General features: G+C 36.7%; 1 protein-coding gene across 1 annotated transcript in view; it reads left to right on the plus strand.

Annotated features, from left to right (window-relative positions):
• CRIM1 (cysteine rich transmembrane BMP regulator 1 (chordin-like)) overlaps window positions 1-21,093 on the plus strand; it is a 177,076-nt gene that overhangs the window by 77,417 nt on the left and 78,566 nt on the right. Inside the window, exons 3-4 of the mRNA XM_010295556.1 lie at window positions 242-484; window positions 9,344-9,464. Coding sequence (XP_010293858.1) covers window positions 242-484; window positions 9,344-9,464 — 364 coding nt within the window. The remainder of the gene's footprint in view (window positions 1-241; window positions 485-9,343; window positions 9,465-21,093) is intronic.

A 21,093-nucleotide genomic window follows, 5' to 3' on the forward strand; every position in this document is an offset into this window, starting at 1 on the left:
TGCACATTGCACAAATTAGAATTTTTGTAAAATATTTCATAATGCATCTGCCATCTTGCAAACACCAAGATATTTTTAAGCATATTCCATAATTTTTGCTAATTGTTTCAGCAGCAGCAGTTTCCTTTTCTTTTTATTGTTTTGAGAGAGAAGATAAGTAGCTTTATCTGAACTTGTCTTTGCAGCTTAGTACTTTGTTTTACTGATGTTTATGGCATGCTGATTTTTCTCTCCCTTTCAGAAGAGAAACCTGATTGCTCCAAGGCCCGCTGTGAAGTCCAGTTTTCTCCTCGTTGTCCAGAAGATTCCATCTTGATTGAAGGCTATGCTCCTCCTGGTGAATGCTGTCCACTCCCAAGCCGCTGTGTGTGTAATCCTGCGGGCTGTTTGAGGAAGGTTTGCCAACCTGGCTATTTGAATATATTGGTTTCTAAGGCATCGGGAAAGCCAGGGGAATGCTGTGATCTCTATGAATGTAAACCAGGTAAAAGTGGACACGATTTTTTTCAATTTTTCAATTTTTTCTGTCTGACAAGCACAATAATCTATGTAATTGCATCTAATAAAGCCTATATAGCCTCTAAATTCTTCTGATTCTTTTTCAAAATTAAAATTATTATAAAATTATTAAAAAATAAGAAATTTTATGATAAATTTTGCTTTCTTTTCTTCTTCAGGCATTAATTTAAACTGAGCAACAAGGGAAAAGTAGCTTAGTGAGAATATCACATTTCTGTGGATGCTACTAGTGACAGTGACATAACTTTATATACTGATTAGATTATATGAAGGTTTTTCACGTTAAGAACATACTGTGCATGGACAGGGAATTAAGGTTTCTGTTTTAAAATGTCTCTAGATTACAAAGTGACAACCCTTAAAAACTGGAGACCAAAAGGTTTATGGGAGGAGCATAGAGAAAGACTTTACAACATTTTCAGTATTTACCCATTTTCCATTTCATGAGAACACAAATCACCCTTTCTGGTGATTTATTATTCTCAGTGGAGTAGAGAATGCAATTCATTCTGCTTTTTGATCCAGGCTTTGGTAAAGATGAATAATAAAAACAGAGGGATGAAAGCAAGAGTATAAAATTGTATAATCCAAAATCTTATATGCAAGCAGATTCAAGTATGCTTAAGCTGTGCCTTTACTATACTTGTTTAACATTTTCTGAAATCCTCCACGGAAAATGATCGTACAGTCTTTATATTTTCTAGTGTTTCTCTTTGAGTTTTTCCTAGTATCTAATGCAAATCTGCCTGTGTGGAAACTTAAGCAAACTTTTTTGTTCTCTCTCCTGAGTAGTCAGTGAACAACTCTTTATAATAATTTTTGCTCTGTAACATTTTGTTAAACCTTAGTCATCTCTCATCTAGAATTAGCTGTAAATTCTTATGGCATAGTTTCCTTGGACTCCTTCTTTGTTATGTTGACCCTCGGTAAGTTCTCTGAAGTTTATCCACATGTCTTTAAAATGTGGTGTCCAAGAGCAGACTACTATTTTGGGTGAGTCTTCAGGAGCATGAAATACTGTAAAATAATTACCTTCTGTCTTTCATGCAAAATTCCAAGTAAGAGCTGACTCTTTTGTAAGAATTATATTTAGTTTGTGAAATGCTGTGATCCCAAGATCTTTCTGTAGCATGACTGCTACTGAACCACTGTATTTGTACATTTTAATTCTTCCTATATATACTTCAAGTATGCCTTTACTGAATTTTATCTTGATGACTTTGCATTATTTTTTATTTCTCAAAATGTATGTTAGCTCTGATCATGTCCTCCCCACTGTTATTTGCATTCTCATCTTGTAGTTTGCAGATAACACAGGCCAAACTTAGCTTTGTAGGTTACTTCTTGAAGGTTGCTTTCAGCTTGTTAGTATTACAGAATCTACAAATTGAATATGTGATTATTCATTGTGTTAGTGGATTTATGTACCTGTGTGTATGTTGCTTTCTGAAGTAGTTTGTATTTTTTATTCTAGGGAGTTAAGGGGTGAAGGTACATGGGACTAGAAAAATGAAGATACGTGTTAGGAGGGTGGAAGAGCAGAGACTTTGAAGAGATTGGGGGGGACTACCGGAATTTAAGAGAAGTGTAGGGCTTTGCAATGGGCGTTAGAAATGGAGAGGCTAAGGGAAAGCAGAGGGTTCTCCCCTACCTTGGGAGGTGATGAAGGTGTGTTTCTTAGGCAGTGGCTAAGAGGCTGGGGCGTGTAGGTGGGTACTCTCGTGTATCCCCACAGTGACAGGTGATGAAAGATGTAATGGCTAAACTACAAACTACAGAGTAAGTGGGGCCCCTACTTGTTGCAGTGCCTTGGCTTTAGGGGGGGAGGAAGTGCTATTAATATGGAATTATTAGTCACTACATAGCCTGATTTTTGTCAAGTTAGACTTCAGTTGCTGTCCAAGTTGACTTTCGTAACTTTGGTCTACGTGTTTCTTTTGTTTGCCATTTGACATAGTGGGAAGATCGCAAAGGAAAAACAAGCCAACACAGCGTTGGAAGACAGGGAATGGAGCAGGTGAATGTTGACAAATCTTAGTAGACTACAAATTACTTACCACAGAAAGCTTTTTTTTTTTAATGGCAAGTCTTTGCAAATCTGAACTTTTTTCAGTTTTCAGAGGAACCTTGTTTCCAAAGAGTATAAACTGTACCTATATAAAGAATATCATTTGTACTTGATATATGAAGAAAATTATAGACTAAACAAAAGGCAATCTTTTTTTTATGTTTCCTTTTCTTATAGAAAGATTAAGGATTTTATTTTTAAGTGTGCAAGTCAGCATGAACCTTGCTGTTGTTTTCCATCTAAGCTGTTCCTTCATGTTCACCAGTGTCTGTGGTTTTAGATAAATTTCTTTGTTTAAGAGCTAGCAATGGAATATCTTGTTTGATTTAGTATTATATATTCACAGGCTTATAGACTTACAGAATAATTTAGCTTGAAAGACTAGATGACTCTGGAAGTAATCTAGTCCGTCCTGCCTCCTGCCCTGTTTTATGCCATTTATTCTCTATGTGTATATACATGTACTACCGTATATGTAGTAGCATATAACTGGTTTTATGTATATATGAACACTATGTGAATTATTTATGTAGATTTGCTGAAATAGTGGTCATAAAGTGGAGTCACATAACGTTCCTTACATAGCAGCAATATTTATTAAGCCCGTGGCAAGTCTGGTAATAAACCTTGTGTCTTCAGAGTTTGACCTGGTATCCTGAAGAACTCTAGGAAAGAAGAGTTGGAGAGGAACTAAACTAGCAGTGCTCTGTTTCATGTTTCCTCTGTTTTTAACGCCATGTTACTGAAAAAAATGGGACAAGGGACAGTATAAGGCCTGGTAGATAAGTGTTCATGGAGAGTTTCATATGGGGCTAATGTCACTAGTTGTACTGAATGTGTCAGAATGTCTATGGAGTTTACAAGTCAAACAGAGAAAACTGTTTTCCATACTTTGCCACAGACCTCAAAACTTTAGTTCTGTGAGTGCTGCTACCAGACTTCTCTTCCTGCACCTCCGTGTCTGCAAGGGCTTTCTAGTGGAAGCAAATTGCCAGAAGCTGGGAGGACTGCTTCCTATGATAGCAGTGCTGCCTTATGCCAATATAAAGTGTTTCTGCAATTAGAGCATAAATTGTGTTTATTTCTGTTCCTTGAATAAGATGTCACTGCTCTCCAGTTTACAGTGGCATTTGAGTTTGGAGCCTTCTGCTGAGAACTGCATATGTTCAAACACTCTGATTGGCAACTGAGTTACTAAAAGGAAAATAGGAAGTGTTTCCTTAACACTAAATGCTAGAATAAAAATAAAATCTTTCATTTTGAGATCCACTTCCTCTTCTACCTTGTTTACTTTAGGAATACAATGATTAAAGGCATTGGCATTCAGTTAAAATGGACAGTGAAGAAACTTAGCTTAGTCATACCTGTCTGCTAACCTCCAGATTAATTTGTCTTAAACGTTCTTACCTGTTGCTCCACGAAGCATCTCACCACAGTTGTGGTACCTACAGAGAACAAGTATGTCATGTTCCTTTTGTTTTGCTGCAGTTGCTAAGCTCAGAGGTGAGATAATGGTGGTCTGGTCTCATAAGCAACCTACTTTGTCGCAATGAGCTGTGTATAACTGGCCATTCATGAGCAGTGAATTTACTGAATGAGCACTGAATTTACTTTTTAGCTGGGAGTTAAAGTTCTTAAAAAGTATTCTTAAAGGTAAGGGTTTTGTCTTAAAGACAGTGTGAATGAATGGTCTCAAATGGAGCTGCGTAATGTGTTGACAGTAAAATTAAAAATAACCTGAAACAAGATTTGTGAGAGTCTATGTGCCTTTCTTGCTAAGACGCTAAAACAGTATGAGCAATGATGTTTTTAAAATCATGTCTGTTTATTTGAAGATGGAGTTAAAATCTAACTGAAAAGGTATTTTGCTGAAGTTGTGATAGGAACTCTAGGTGCCACTTCTGAATGAAGAAAAGTAAATAGTTTCCTTTGGCAGTTATCCAATAGATGTTTGTTGTATCTTTGTTGATAACTTTTTGTTGTTGCTCTATATGGTGAGGTGAGGAGTGTAATCTCTTAGTTTCTGACATCTTTGGGAAAGCATTGGGAAACGCCTGTCATGCTAGAGACAACCTCTGTTGAAAAGACTACTCATTTGTCATGCTTCTACTGGTCTTTCTGGCAGAGCTTTCATTCACTCACCTTCTCCAGCAACCCTGCATGGCCTGAAAATTACTCTTACTGAAACGGAGGTTTTTTTCTGGTACCAAATCTTCGTTTAAACACAATTGTAAAGAGAATGTTATTGTTTGGCTTATTTCTTTGGGGAATTCTGTGTAGTCAGGGCTTGATGGAAAGTCTGAGATCAGCAGCAAAATTAAGTAGGTAGTGGGTAGTGATGCACAGGGAGGTAGCTTGTACTCCACCCTGGTATGGCTTCAGCGTTGAAAATCAGGTCTGGAATTTTTGCAGTCTTGCACTAAGGACAAGGATTAGCAAAATCAAGTTTTTATGCATAGTTGAGAGAAATCTGATTTCTATATTTTTTTTTTTTAATTCTCTGTTGCTTACAGAAATAGTTCATGTGTTGTTTTATTGCATGCTTTGTTAGAAGCTGGTGTTGAGAGGACTTAAGAGATGAGATTGGGAAAGGACTGGAGAAAATGAGTGGGGAAGAATTACAGCTAAGTTTCTAATGGAGCTGGAAAAATGGCTTATAAGTTGACAATGATTGTGAGGGAGGAAAAAAAATAAATCGGCAAATGCAGGGGTCCATGTTGAGAAATACCTGTGATAGGGAAGTTAAGGGAGTGATTCAGACGGTGATAGAACTGCATTGGAAGTCCAGGAACGCCGTCTGTTCTGGTTGTATTTAACACATTCTAAAGTGTGAAGAACGGTAAAACGGATGAGGCATTGTCCTGGAGAGGTACTTCCATGCTGCTTCTCTCCTTCTCACAGAGCAGAAAGCGTAACTGCCGGGATCAGATGTGGTCATGGTGTGTTGCATTATTCATGAGGGCTGAAATACACCTGAGCTGAAAGCAAAGGGTGTTACGTGATGCTTCTCAGCTGCTGTAGAAGCAGACTGTGTACCGTTGTACTGCACCCTCAGACAGCTGTGACTTCTGGAAAAATATGAAGTCTTTCCTGTGCTGAGCCACTGTGTTGCATCAGAGATGCAAATACTGCCTTGATCCTGGACCTTTCGATGCATAGGTAGCTATTTAGATCTTGGCCCTGAACTGTACTTTTCTTTGAAAAGCCAGCATAATATGTAAAGGTGAAACTTAATGTACTTGTATTAACATGTTCTACTATAAAGTTATTTTCACCTACGTGTTAACGGTTTCATGATCAGAGACCTTTGGTTTTGTAGTCTACAAAGGAGGTTGCACATTACTGCGGCTATGTCAGGCTCTGCAACCATGGTGGGGTTTCTGCTACATTCTCACAGAAAAATCAGTAAACTCTCAGATGCTACTGTATACAAATTCAGTGCATAAGAAAGTTCCTGAAGACTTGTAAGCAAAGGTTGATCAGGTGCATCTTCACTGATAGGAAATTGCAATATGTTTATGAGTTCTTGAAGATACGTATTTGTCAAACTATATACTTAAATCTTAAAGTTTCTGGGATAGACAAAAATAATTTTCTTTAGACAGGATTTTATTTTTTTTTAGCTTATAATAAAATACATAATAACAGCTTATAATAAACTTGTTCATGAAAAGTACACTTTGTAATTATTGGAATCAAAGAAAGATGTGAAAACAAAACTAGTTTCGGTGGCAAATGCTTTGAAGTCTTTATTTTTTAGGACAGTAGTACAGCTAATCTGGGGGACATCTTTGTAAGTAATGAAGAATCCAACCATAGACTGTTCTGTAACCTTACAATATTTTCAGCTTATCTGGAAGTTTGGCTCAGTACTTTTACCAGTTTGAGAAACCCGTTTAATTCTGGAAAAAAAAAAGTAGGAACTTATTTTTCCTTCTTCAAATATCTTTCATCTCTTATCTCTCTTTATCTCTCTCCTGTGAGGAAAGGCTGAGAGAGATGGGACTCTTCAGCCTGGAGAAGAGAAGGCTCAGGGGGAGTCTCATCAATGCATATATATGTATAAATACCTGAAGGGCAGATGTAAAGATGGAACGAGGCTCTTTTTGGTGCTGCATAATGGCAGGACCAGAGGCAGTGGGCACAAACTGAAACAATGCAGGTTCCCTCTGAACATCAGGGAACACTTTTTCACCATAAAGGTGACCGAGCACTGTCATGGGTTGCCCAGAGAGGTGGTGGAGTCTCCATGCTTGGAGGTATTCAAAAGCTATCTAGACATGGTCCTGGGCAACCAGATGTACGTGGCCTGGCTTGGGAAGGAGGCTGGAGCAGATGACCTGCAGAGTTCCTGTCTATGATTAATCTCATAATGTAATAATAAAGATATCGCAGCTTGGAGAGAAGACTGAGGTGGGGTATGAGTGTGGATTACAGAATTCTGGAGGTGGTGCATAAGCTCAGTGCATACCCTTTGTTCAGCAAATCCTACTACTCCTTACAAGAATTGGAGGTACTAGAGGTACTAGTAAGAGATCGGTATAAAATAAATAAAAATGGGTAAGTCAAATCAATCAGGGGAGCCACTGAGTGACTACAGCCGCTTAATTACTTGAGAAGATTCTATTTAAATGCTTTTGATTTGGGGTTTGTAATTTTTCTTAGGTTTGTACTTTTTAAATAAAGAAGGGCTGTTTGGGCTGCTTGTCCTGCTTGTCAGTGTTAGTGAGCCATGTACTAGCACTCTGTAATCACTGGAAAGAATTTGAACTATTTAGGAAGAAAGAGCAACTTAGCTGAGACTTGATGGCATGATTAGGGAGTTTCCTTGTGTTTTTTCTTTCATTGTTATTACTGTTATAAGGAAAGGTGGCCACAGAAATAGCCATGTAGTAGCACCTTGTTGGTAGAACTCAGCTGTTGTTTTCCCCAGGCTGCTTACCTGGGGAGGAGGCGGAGGAGGCCTTGAATCCAGGGAGGTAGAAATGTTACTAGTTTACATTCAGGAAACTGGACATTGGTAGTTACTTGGCACAACGGAATCATGCCAATTGTATTGGTCGCGTTGGGCCATACTGATGAGCTCATAATTCTCAATGCCTGTTGTGATAATGGAGGAACTAGATGTATAGTTCTCACAGAAGAGCTGTTTTGAATGTGTTATTTGTCAATAAAACGGAACGTAAAACTCCTAGGGCTTTTAAAAGTGAAACATTATGAAATTAAGTATTCCTGTCTTAAAGGCAAATAGGTATCTTTGTGTTTTTATGGAGAGATATAAAAGTTAATTCAATGATTGCCATTGTCGAGATTAGTAACTGGAGCCTTTCCATTTAAATTTAGCAACTCTCTGCATTGCTTCACAAAACTGACTTGAAATTTGTGCATTTCTCAGAGAGAACTTCTTGAACTTGTCAGGTTGCTCCGATTTAACAGATGGCTCCATTTCCCAAGTAACTGGGAAAAGGCAGATTCTGAATATCGCATATACAGAGGATACTCACATACTTGGGTACTTTGAAAGTTAATGGTCTTGGGGACAAACCTACTGGTCCTAACCTTGATGAGCTGCAAGCTGGTTTCATTGAACTTGTGGTTTCATTTAAATGCTTAATGAAATATGCTAAGTAGGTGTAATTCTCAGACTGATGTCTCATTATGACCGATTGAATTATTATTGCTGTGTACCTCTGAGCATCAAGCCTGAAAAATACAGGACTAGAAGGCAGAAGATGGGACTTTGAAAGGTACCAGCTCTTGCCAGAAGTGTGGCGTAGCGTTGCCAAGCCCCTTTAGTGCCACAGTAAGTGGTCATAATAGGGTCCGTACTGAAGTGAGGTTTAATCAGTAATCAGGGATATTGTGCCGTGTAATTTTCTGTCTGATAACATGCTATTCATCCTGCCTACTCAGTTGGTAGGTAACTGATTTCTTTAAAGAGGGAACCCTGTTTTATTCTCTACTTTCTTAGTATAATTACGATAAGGGATAGCAGATAGCTAATGTTTGAGCTGGCATTGTTTGGTAACGTGGGAGATTTAGGACCAAATAAGATAAATATGTGTTTCAACTTTCCTGAGTATGACTCATAGGATTAAATGTATATTTAGCCTGATTTTTTTTTTTTTTTTTTTTGCATTTCTAAGCATTTGTCGCTTTCTAAAAAGCGTTGGTCAGTCTTACTAGTTATGCGGAATTCTTCATCTCGTTAATGCAGATAGATTTGCATTTCATTTTCGCCATATATGAATACCTAAACAGCACAACCTAATGGAATAATCCTTAAAAATGTAGTTTACATGTGCAGGCATAAATCCATAGTTTAACATTCTTTAAATTTCCTATAGCCCAGATATTTTACTCTTTAAATGGACTTTAATCAGGAAAAAAATAATGAATTGTTTACTGTTTTAAAAACTGTGAGGAAAACATGTCCTCAGTAACCTAGTACATTTCTAGTAACTAATATTGTTCACAGGTGTCATGAGTGTTTAAGGTTGCCTGTCTAACTTGTATAACTTTTTTTATTGACTAATACTAGTTCAGTTGCTTCCCGAGTCAGTAATTTCAAAAAAGTGAATCTTAGGGAGAATGAGAGTCTTTTTGTAATGTTACCTACCGAGCATGCATTCATTAGATAATTTTTCTGACTTAATTTAAAAGGCTGATGCATAACTGGTTGCATATGATGAAGTAATTTGCAAAAAGCTTCTAAAGCATGAGTAAAAGGAATTTTCCTCTCCCCTTCCTCCGTAGTGTTCAGTGTGGATTGCAGCACAGTCGAATGTCCTCCTGTTCAACAAGTGGTTTGCCCACTGGATAGCTATGAAACCCAAGTCAGGCTGACGGCTGATGGCTGCTGTACCCTGCCCACAAGGTTGGTGTCTTGATGACTGAGTATTTTTAACTTGTTCTCTACAATTCCAGTACTATAAATACAGAATAATAATGCAAACTTCTGTGGCAATAAATGTTAATACAGAATAAAAGATGCATGAAGTAGGTTAAAGGTATATCAGGCTGATAGAAAGACGAAATCTAGCTTTTTGAAGCAGAAGAATATTCTTCGTGGTGCAAATGCATGAAGTTGAGTTTTGCTAAAATTATTTTGAGGGGCCTCTAGATTGGTTTTCAATGTATTCAATTAGTTTTACAAAAATAAGTTATTTTGAGAAACTTTTGAAGGTCTTTGATGATGGTAAGGAATTAAATGATGGAGATGACAGAAATGCCAGAGAAAATTTCACCCAGTTAAAGAAAAAAAAAAAGTTATTTTTTATATGTGGAAGACCACTGTAAGAAACTGAAAGACAGTGGCTATCTGGAACTGTAGGAAAACAGAATTTTCAAGTACTTGCTTCCATTTTACTTCTGTTGTTGTTCAAATGGTATAATTTATCACAATTCAGAAAAATAAGACAATTTGGAGTTGGTTTTGTTCCAAAATTCTGCACCACTGTTTCAGCTTCTCTTCTTACAACAGACTTCCCAAAACCTGATTCAGCAATATGCCCAATAAATATGAATTCAAGCAAAAAGTACCATCACTGAAAAATTTTACACAAAAAAGAAATTTTTTCTTGTAGATGTAGCTAGTGGGTTTATTTGGTATGAAGCTCTTCACACCTTACAATATTGCCCCTTGTGAGATTATAAAGGAGTGATAAACTTGCGAAGGATTTGGAAAGTGGAAAATGGCAAAGGTTGTGTAATGAATCAAGGGATCCTCCCTGTTGGGTACTCTTTGGGTACACATTTAATATGGTGACTTCTTTGAAACTGTTGTTTCCATGAAATATGAGGGTCTCTTACTGCATGAAGAGTTAAAAATATATGTATTTAAAAAAAAAAAAGACAAGAAAAGAGATGTGAAGAACTTCATGTAGTGCAGTAACCGTGTCTATTAAAATTAAAAAATATTTTTCTAAACATGACAAATTTTATTTGTAATTGTAGAATACCCATAGTAGTCTGCTACTTAAAAAATACTTATTATCTTTATTCAGTGAATGCTACAAATGTTCTTCTATTCAGAGTTGTTGTTTGTTTGGTTTTTTTGTTTTCTGAATTTTGGACCGGAATATGGTATGGATTCTCAATATCCTCCCTTTAGTCTTTAAAATAGTCTCATTGACCTTCTTAGGAATTATGATAATTCCATATTAGTTGAGAGCTGACCTGGGTAGTTGGGATTGCACAGGCAGCTGTAGATTTTAACTAGTCATTGTACTGGCATTGCTGCCAGTTGAACAACTGAGCAAGTTCAAGACAACTAGAATAAAATGCTACTAAGGACTGTATTTGGAAAGATAGGTTATAAAGTCAAGGAAGCAATCTCAGATTAAAATGTCATAAGTTTCTAGTGTAGATTAACACTCAGAAACCTCAGATTAAAATGTCATAAATTTCTAGTTTAGATGAACACTCAGAAACCTTGACTCAATAGAAAATTTAGATTAATGGTAGAGTTTTATTTCCAAATCTGTTCCAATTTGCTGGATTAAAAAGTGATGAATAGGCCAAATTGTTTTTGTTTCCCAAAAGTGAAATTGTGTTCTATTTTTCTGCAGTCTAAAATAAGTTGTGGTTTGATTTTTTTTTTTTTTTCCTTCTATTGCTTGGGTGGAGGGAATGAAAAATATCCACTTTATTCTGTGTAGATGGTAACTTCATTGTTCCTTCTATCAGGGAACATAGAGTACTGAGAAAATAAAACTTCATTTACTTCAGAAAAATGAGCAGTTGGAAATATTTTCTGTTTCTAGTGCACCCATGGGAACTGATCTTAAATAAAACACCTAGAGCAAACATGTCCTTGAAAGAATCTTTTTCTTTCTTTGATAACCTTTAAAAATAAAGCCAGTTGGTTTGTTGTGTGTTAACTGTAACTGATGTCTGAAAACATACTTTTCCACGTGCGTGGTACTTCAGTGACAGAACCGGTATTCCCATCTCCTGCACACAAGGACTCCAATTGTACAAGTAGCCTTAGAGTGTGTGAATTATTAGGTAACCGTGAATTGGACTGAAACCTCTTGGAAGTCAGATTGCTGTGCATGTGCACTGCTGGGATCAGGGTTTAACAGGGGATCAGGGAGGGGATAGATGAGTTCTTACCTCCTGGATTCTTATGATCGCATCAGGATTTCTGAGGGGTTTTTGTGTTAGTATCTCTGTCCTCCTTGATGTCTAAAACTGCAAAAAAACATAATTAGCATAATAGCCTACTCTGAGTCTGCAGGCAGGCTGAAACAATTATAGGTGTCTTACACTCCTCCATTAATTTTTAATTTTGTGGCTCAGTCTACGTTGCTGTGTATAGTTATTATGTGGGCTGCTAGATTTTTGGATTGACTTAATTCAGCGAAATCAATAATACACTTTTAATAGAGTAGGTGAGAAGGAAAGAAGAAAAGCTGAATCTGGCAGCAATAAGATAGTATAGATGCTTTACATGTTGTATGCTTGCTAGAAATCCTTTGGGTTATTTAGATTTTAATATACTCCTGTGCTTCTTAAGGAAGATAGTGCCATAGTTGTCATTCGTGTGCTGTAGGTAAAGATATTACTTGAAGGGGGAATAAAGGAATACAGACATGGATGGGGGTAATCAGGAAAGAAAGATTAGGTGAAGGTTAGAGGGAAGAGAACCATATGTGTGAAGAGAGAGAGAGCAGAAGGGGAAACCAAGTTAAATTACTTGGAACATGAAAGTCAAACCGTTTGAATTCAGGTTCAATGTTTCTTCAGATTTGAGGACACGCTGGAGCTTTATATTTGAAGGCAGGGTCTCTATCCTATATGAGACTTGTATTTCAAAACTATAGAAAAAGTCAAATGAAGTGCAGATTTATGGATGAATGACTCTACACTGGGACAAAGGGGTGTTTTTCCTTAATTCTGGAATCTGTTACTAAACTCATTTTGAAATACTAGCATTTCATTGACTGTGATTCAGTTTAGAATGACATAAATCCATATCGTATCTCTTTTTAATCATTAGAATTAAGGTCAAAAGAAGTGGCACTGTATGTTTTAATATACATTTGAGGATAATTCATTAAAAGCAAAGAGATACTGTTTCATAAGGTCATAGTCTTTAGACTTCATGAAACTACTTTTGTTAAGATTATGGAGTTTTTCAAGAAATCACAGTTTTTTGTTTCATTTACTGCCAGTAAAATGAAGGCTTAATACCAGCAGAACAGGAGAGGCGTCAAGGAGCGCATCAGGGTTAAGGGTGGATGGCATGTCACTGACTGGGTTAACAAGTAGCTCACAACTTCACATACAGCAGGACCAGATTGACTTCTGTCCCATACCTTGTTCTTGGCTGGTTTCTTATATGTAATGTGTTAGGAAAACAGAGATACTTAAGTCTGGTGCTAAGTTGGCAGTTGTTTTATGAGTGAGGTCTTCAATGAATATTCATAATATTGAAAATTCCACTAGCAGTGACAGTGGAAAAGTGGGAATAGTAAACAAACACCTGATACTGTAAGTTCTTGTACTTGCATTCAGAGGTTACATTTAGTTTCACACTGATTTCTAATGCATTACTGCAAACAGAAGAGCCTACTGATTTGGCATTAATACCAAAATAGCGGTTGCTTCAGCTTTCATCAGACTGTCGCGAAACACTTACCTTAAATTTCCAGCTACTATGTTGGGAGAGGTAAATGGTATATCTGTCTCTGGTCTTGGCAAAAATGCTCTCTCCTCCAGGGAGCTTATCAAATAAAAAATGTATTAGAGCTCTTACAGAGAACATGTTGTCACAGTTTTGTTACTATAAGTTTGTCGTCTTCTATTACGAAGTTAAATGAAGGGATGATCAATATGAAGTGCACAGAATCCATCGTCTTCAGATGTATCCAGTTTTTCTGTTATGAATGAATTTTCTTCAGATTTTCAGATCCCTTCTTAGAATATTTTTGTAAGTGTAAAAACCTTTATCAAAATCTGTTTAATTTTTTTACCTATAAAGAATGGACTGTGACAAGAGGAGCTGACGTCAGTGATTAGTGTTCGCTTGCATCTTTATTGCTCACATGGTTTTGTACATTTTTCTCAGGATTATATACCAATGAGTTAATGGTATGTTTGGATAGCTTTGCACCAAATATTTTTGGATTATCTTTTTTCCCTTCTGGCTGCTCTCTTTATTGGAATCCTTTGTAATTTACTCTTTACTATGTCTCCTCTTCTTGCTCTAGTTTTATCCCCCTGCTTCTATGCTCTTTTCCCTTCATGTAGTCTAAGTACAGTCTTTTCCTGTGTTCAGTTTCCATTCTCCCTGCTCTCACCTGTTACAACTCTTGGAACTTCCAAGATTCATTCAATGCTCTGTTATCATGGAGGTCTTTTTCAGCTATTCTTGGTCAGTCTTTTAACAAAACCAGGTAAACCAAGAAAATTCTGGAGAACCAGAAAGATATTAGTATTATGCTACTATTTAAAAAAAAAAAAAAGAAAAGGCCACACGAACAAAAACTAAGTAATTAAAGCCTGGTTATCTTGACATCAGTTCTGAGAAAAATAGTGGGAAAACTGATAGAGGATTGAATTGAGAAGGATTAAAGGATGCAATTATAGCTAAAAGCAACCAGTGTTGCTTTGTCACAGCAGTTTTATGAAACTTGATTTTTGTCTTTGAAGATACTAAGCTTGCCTTAAAAATCTGACCATCAGCATCTTTATCAATTTCTGTATTCTGTAGTCACTAGTCCTTTTCCTTGTATTGGATTCTAGCTTTTAAAAAAATAATAGGGCTTTTAATTAGTATTGTCTCATAGGGTTTACTTTTATAAAATGGAAGCGTAACCCCTTCCCCAAACTACTATCATTGAAGAAAAACGTGTCGCACACCCCTTCTCCCCCAGATCTTGGAGGTGAAATCAGTCCCGGTGAGTCCGTGTGATGGTTCTCTTACTTCCTGAGGTTGCAGGATGCGCATGCTGGCTTGAGTATCTTGTTGATAATATAGGATATAGTATCCTTCTGAGAGGAGAGAGACATCCAGGAGTATGTTCACTAAATCCCAACGGTAAGTTTGCTTGACATACTTATGTAAAAAGCTCACACCATAAGCCTGAATATGTTGTAGATTAGAAAAGGTTCAGAAATAATTGATACATGTTTATCCATCAAAATCTCCAGTAGTTTATTTTGTATCCATGTCTTGGCTTTAAAAAAGAAATTTCAAGGTGGTTGTGGTGGGAGGAGGAGGGGAAAAAACAAATGTAAATTAAGTGTAACAAAAGCAGATAAGTTACAGAGAGACAGAAACTTTAGGAGCAGTGAACTATTTGATAAATCTAAATGACACAGGAATACAAGTCACAATGGCTATTTCATATGTCAGAAAAGTGAAGAGGAGCTTTTTACAGATATAGTCTTGCAAGATTGGAGCCCAAAAGGCTTGGGCTTGAGGGATGGGCGAATGAAGACTCTGAATCGGGCCATTTCACTATAGTTACAGATGGACGAATGTAAAACTCTCAGTTGGCTTGAGTAGTGTGGAGGAGTAGGATTATAGGTTTATTGTTTAGAAGAAAACCTCTGAAAAAGTTTCTTAAGTGAATTAGTCATAGCACTTTTTTTTCCTTGTTAGAATAGTCTTTTTTCCCCTGTTGGTTTTTCTTTATATGTGGCTAAAATGTCTCAATCTGGGGCTGCTGTGAATGGCAATGGCACGCTTTGGTCTGCAGTATGGTAAAGTGAAATGTACGTGACCAGCAAAAACGTTAGTTCTCTGGATGGTGTAGTAAAATACTGCTTTACATTGTAATGACTTAGGTGGTCCTGTTGGAGGGTCGGAGGGGCGTGTGCATTTTGTTTTCCCCAGGCATAAAGCTTTACTTAGAAAACAGCCCAGCTCCACCCCTTCGCCCCCTTCTTAAATACTTGTATTTGTATACAGCTCAAGAAAATGAGTAATACTTTGACGTAGTAGAAAATCATTTATTTACCCAAGGTTTATGTTAAGCTATATTTGGATAGAAATTGAAAACAACTTAGAATGGTACAAAACGAGGTTTTGTTACTGTATTTAATTAAGTAAAGTTACCTTTCAAGGCATGAAATAATAGGAGAAAGTGAATTTACAAAACACATGTTTCACTTCAAGAATGATCTGTTGACTTAAGAAAACAGTCTTTTGCATCTGTCCTGTACTAAAATATTTTTAACATGAGTGTGCTTTATTCAGCAATTCTAAAGACATTAAGGAGTAGTAGTGGTTTATATTAGAGAGAGTCTCTAAATTTTGTATACCATTACTGAATTGTTTTTTATTCCAAATGAAGAAATTGCCTGTTTTATTATTTGTAGTCTTTTATTTTTAATAGAACTTTGTGCTCTCTTAGGTACAATATAGATGCCACTTGAGAAATTCATCCTTAGCAGTTGCACTTTTATTTTTCAGAAAACTTGCTGATATCAGTTAAGTTAACCATGCTGTCTTTTCATGTTAGTGAACTGAAACAGAGGTCCTATGGCAGCTGTTTATGCAAAAATCACACTAAATCAGAGGTCATTTAAATTTATTTATGATTTTGTTATCCTTCTAGATTACTTTGCCCAGTAAGCAATTGCTTTCAATGTACTTTATCCCCTTTTATGACACTTGGAGCTGTTGTCATTGTATCATCTATTGTGTCCAGAACCTGTCATGGAGTTAGACCTACCAGCCAATATTCTGTATTTCATGCTACACCAGTGTCTACGGAATCCTAGTGGCAGCTACACATAAGCCAGCACAGTTCTTTTCTTCTCATTTTAAGGCAGCCACCATCATAACTGGGAAGTCTATAGTTGTAAGTTCTCTTTTAAGCTATTACCAATTTATATTTGTGTTATATTTGAGAGTACCCACACACAGCTAGTTGGACAGTGTTTTTCTTCTGATAGCATCTGTAGAGGTGGCCTCTGAGTCCCTGATTACCTTTGCATCTATCCCACTCAACAGGAGGTGTAGACTACACCCTTTCTGTTCAGTCTTATTAGCTGCTTGGCTGGGACAGATCTTTTTTACATCGCTCCTTTTCAAAATATGACATGATTCTTGCATGTTTGTCTAGATTCTTTTCTTACGTCTTAAGGTCTTCCAAAGACATGAATTTTATGATACATTGTTTGGGTGTTCAGTACAGCAGTCACCACTTCATTTTTCCCAACTTTTTTTAGAGGGCAGTCATGATTTTTCAGGTGTAACTTTTTGTCTCTCCCCCCCTGTACCAGTCACCTCTCTTAAGCAACTTTTGCTGATACAGAGGTCTCCCTTGTATTTGTTCTAGAATTTTAGATCCTCTCCTCCACCCATCTCATCCTCAAGAAATGGTATCCAAGAGAAAGTGGTTGTGGATCCCAGTTTTTGTTAAAGGAAGGTTCAGCTGGAACTGGTAAGACCAAATACAAATCCAAGCACCTGTATCTTCCTGAGATTTCTGTTCAGGGCTTGACTTCTGAGTAACCTGGGTAGGTGGACCAAAGATCTAACAAAAACATGTTAAGGGTTTTGCAGAAGCTTTGCTATGTCTTCAGTTTTTTCATCGGTGTCTTGAAAACTCTGGTTTCTAGCTCTCATGGCCAACTTGATCAAGTTGTTCCTCCTGTACTTTAACTCTAGCAAACCACTTTGTCGTCTCAAGTACATCTGACCATCCAGTACCATGGTGTCGTAACACTTGGTGATCAATTGGACTCTGTTGCTTACTGAAGAGGCAGGTTTTGTATTAAAGGAAAGCCCTACACTGATGCCAGTTGAACCCATTGCATGTCAAGTTCAAGCTTGCAACAGAGTTTTGTTTGTTTTTAACAGTTGATTAAAAGGCTGAATAGAACACTGCAATTCTGTGAAGTTTCAAAATATCTGGAAAGAGGTGTTTAGGCATTTTCATATATTTTAGTCATTAAAGAGAAATTCTCAAAAGTTAGGAAACAGCAAATATTTTTCCCAGGAAAACAATTTTTCTTCATTCAGGTCTACTAACTGAGATAGTGGTATTTAGTCCTGTTTACAGACTGCGCTGTACTAAATAGCCGCAAAGAACAAGGATAAAAGGGCATGTGTGTGACCTTTATAGGCGACCCATGCTCCATGTCCGTATTCTCCATGTTGGTCTTGCAGGAGATATAATGAATTGCTGAGTTCAAAGTTCAGGCAGTATTTCCTCCCTTGCTACAGCTGCCTCAGCGATTCCTAGATGTTCTCAATCTGATGATAGTTATTGCTGCCTTGGTGTCCAGCCTCACAATGTGGGTTGTTTGGCAAGCAACCATATTTTCCTGAAGTCCACAAATGAGAAAATGATAAGGTGGTGGAGTTTTTTTAAAGCCATCTCAATAAAACTTGAACAGAAACTCTTGAAACACAGGACATTTCTGGAGCCTGATGGCTGTTTAGAAGCAGCAGCATGTGAATCTTCTGTAGAAGAAGCTGTAAGATGTTGTAAATACAGGGGTCCCTGCTTGCATCTTATAAAAGATCAGCTTTTTGCACCTGTATTGTATAAGTTAAAAATGCATCCATGCTTTTCCACCAACTCCTAGGAAGTATTGAATTGCAAAACCTTTCAAGACAATGCTACTTAAAGGCAGGAGCACATTTCCCATAAGCAAAAAAAAATTAAAAAAAAAAAAGGCCACACCAAAAAAACAGTATGGAGGGAGGTGCGGAGAGGAAAGGAAGTATTGATCATAGTTATGCAAGCAGCTTCCTTTTTTTATGTATGAGTTTTTATGGAAAAGTGTATGTAGTACTTTAATCTGACCATGTGCTGTGTTAATAGTATGTTTACTCCTTCACTGTTAAGAAGAAATCTTAACCCAGATAAATTTAAGTAACTCATAGTTCTGTCTAATCTTAGATGGTGTTTTATGCTTGGAAGTAGAATGAGACTCTAGTGTCTATAGAATTTGGTTTTCACAGAATCATTAAGGTTGGAAAAGACCTTTAAGATCATCAAGTCCAACCGTTTTGTTTGCATTCTTGGCAATCAAGCTGGTGTTTGAACTATTTCAATTTAAAATAAGCTGGTAGACATATCTTTCTGTTACAAATTCTTTTTTTCAGTTGTATAGTTCTTTCACTAAGAATCAGTGTATACCTTAATCACACCAAATATTGCTCTCCCTCCTCCCCACAAGACCTCCCGCTCTATTTTGTTCCATTTCTTCAACTTTATCAGTTATTAGCTTGTTTGGAAATTGAATAGGTGATTTAGTTCAGAATAATTTCTGACTTAACGGGCAAATTTCTGTTTCTATCACAGAGACCAGTAATGTCTTTGACAGTCGTCTTCAAACTCACAACTGTACAGATGCCCAGGGAGATCCATATACATAATAAAGCGATAGAATTGTCGCTTGAGATTACCATTTTAGAAGGGAAGTAGACATGAGAATTTCCCAGCAGTTCCCAACAGTACTCAGAGCAGATGATAATATCAAAATTACTGAGGTTATATCAAAAGAGTTTGAAATTATGTTTCCTCTAGAAGATAGCAGGAAACATTGTGTTGGACTTCAGCAGCCACAAATAGCTGCTGCTTTTTTTTCCTTCTTAAATTATATAATACATAAAAAGTGGAACTGAAGGTTGTGGATGGTTTTAAAATGATAAGCAGTTTCTCAATACTCTTCCTTGGACTATCTTTGGTGGAATTTCAAGAATCTCATTTCTAGAAAAGGGTTACAGTTCTTGCATCCATGGCTCCCACTACATGGAAAAGGTCTCACGAATGGAATGGTTTTAGAAATACTGGAATTCTGGAGCAGTCTTCTGGCCTCATTTTTTAAATTTAGTCCATCATGGAATAAATTCAGAAGCTAAATGATCATCTAATGGTTTGCCACTTTTTTAGGAAGGTCATATATGTCCCTTATGGACAGTTTGCTTTCTGGCCTCCTTCATATGTAAACAGCATGGAACAGTTCTCAAACAGAGTTTTAGTCAATTTATCCTACCTAAACTTGTACAGAATTGCCTTCAGGGATATGAGAATGGTTTTTAATACCATGAATGGCATGGAAAAGCTAAACATGGAATAATTACTGTGTTGTGGTTTTTTTCTTTCAAAGAAGATTGGTCATCAAATTATGAGATAAATTAAAAAAATAGTGTGTTTGGAGGGGGTTGGTGGAGGTTTTTTATTTTTGTTATTGTTCGTTTTGGGTTTTTTTTTGTTTGCTTATGTTGAGTCCCTAATGGCTTAGTTTGATGGACATACATCATTCAGGAGTAAGAAAGTTTGGAGTTACAGGAATATTGAAGCTAGTGAATTACTTAAAACTATTATTTGCGAGTGATTTTTGTCCTGAAGTCCTTGTTGTGTTTTATTTGTAAGAGGATCAGATATTTACAAGTCCTCATTAAAAAGTATTGAAATAAGGACATAAATAGATTCTTATAATGCCAGATACTAACATTTGTATAACATCTTAACTAATGTCTTATCTTTGGTTTTCAAATGTTTGATATATTATGAAGGGTGAGGCTGATAACCATGAGGAAAGAGTAACTGAGGTACATGAAGAGATCTTCAACAGAGAAAAACATGACCTTGAAAGGTCCCTTCCAACCCAAAGATTCTATGATTCTATAAGCTGGTCAGCAAAATATGAGAAAAATGCAGGGTTGGATTGGTTTATATTGTGTTTTGTTTCATATACTGATGATTTGAAAGGATCTATACATGTATTGGTGTACGTGAAAAAATCAATGCACTTGGCCAGTGGTTGTATGCCAGTGGTTCCAGACCATGACTTTTGTGACTGTCCTCTTTTCATGTTTCATCCTTCTGGGAAACAGACCAGTTGATTTAACATTAGTCAAAGGATGAAATCAATTCTTTTAGTCAAATAAACTCTTTGGATTCTAATAAGCCTTGGAAAGATGGTAATGTACTTAATGCAAATGCTGATTTTATGACTTTTTTCCCTTGCTTAGCATCTGTTTGCTATTTCCTAACACTAACAATATGCAAAGATGCAGAAAACCCACTCCCTTTCACTGTATCTTTAATTAAAAGCTAGACGGTTGCCTTTTGAAATACATAAATGTCACCTGTGTATAAAGATTAGTATACTCATAGAAAAATGCACTATTATACTGGGTATCTGTTTGTAACAATATCCAGAATTTTAGAAAGGAATTCTTACTTGGGAGCACACTAGCTTTGATTTCTCAGTAAATAAACCCCCTGGAGAATTAGAATAGAACTTTGATATGAGTCACTTAGTTCATGTAGAAGAGATGCAAAACTTTTGAGCATTTGGAAGTGGTCTGATAATAAGTGTTATATGCGACTTTCACAGTTCTTCTGCCATCTCTTTCTGCAGGTTTATTATTGATCTCCAAAATAAAACGCTAAAAACTTTCCAGAAAAAAGGAATATTTTCATTACTGACTTGCTTAATCTAGCTTTAAAACTGAAAATGCAAAATGTATAAAACAGTGACCCTGAACCTGTGGGTGAAAACTCTCCAGCCTGTATGTCTGAAGA

Source organism: Phaethon lepturus, unplaced genomic scaffold (assembly GCF_000687285.1).
Source record: "Phaethon lepturus isolate BGI_N335 unplaced genomic scaffold, ASM68728v1 scaffold15679, whole genome shotgun sequence".
NCBI classification, from domain to species: Eukaryota; Metazoa; Chordata; class Aves; order Phaethontiformes; family Phaethontidae; genus Phaethon; species Phaethon lepturus.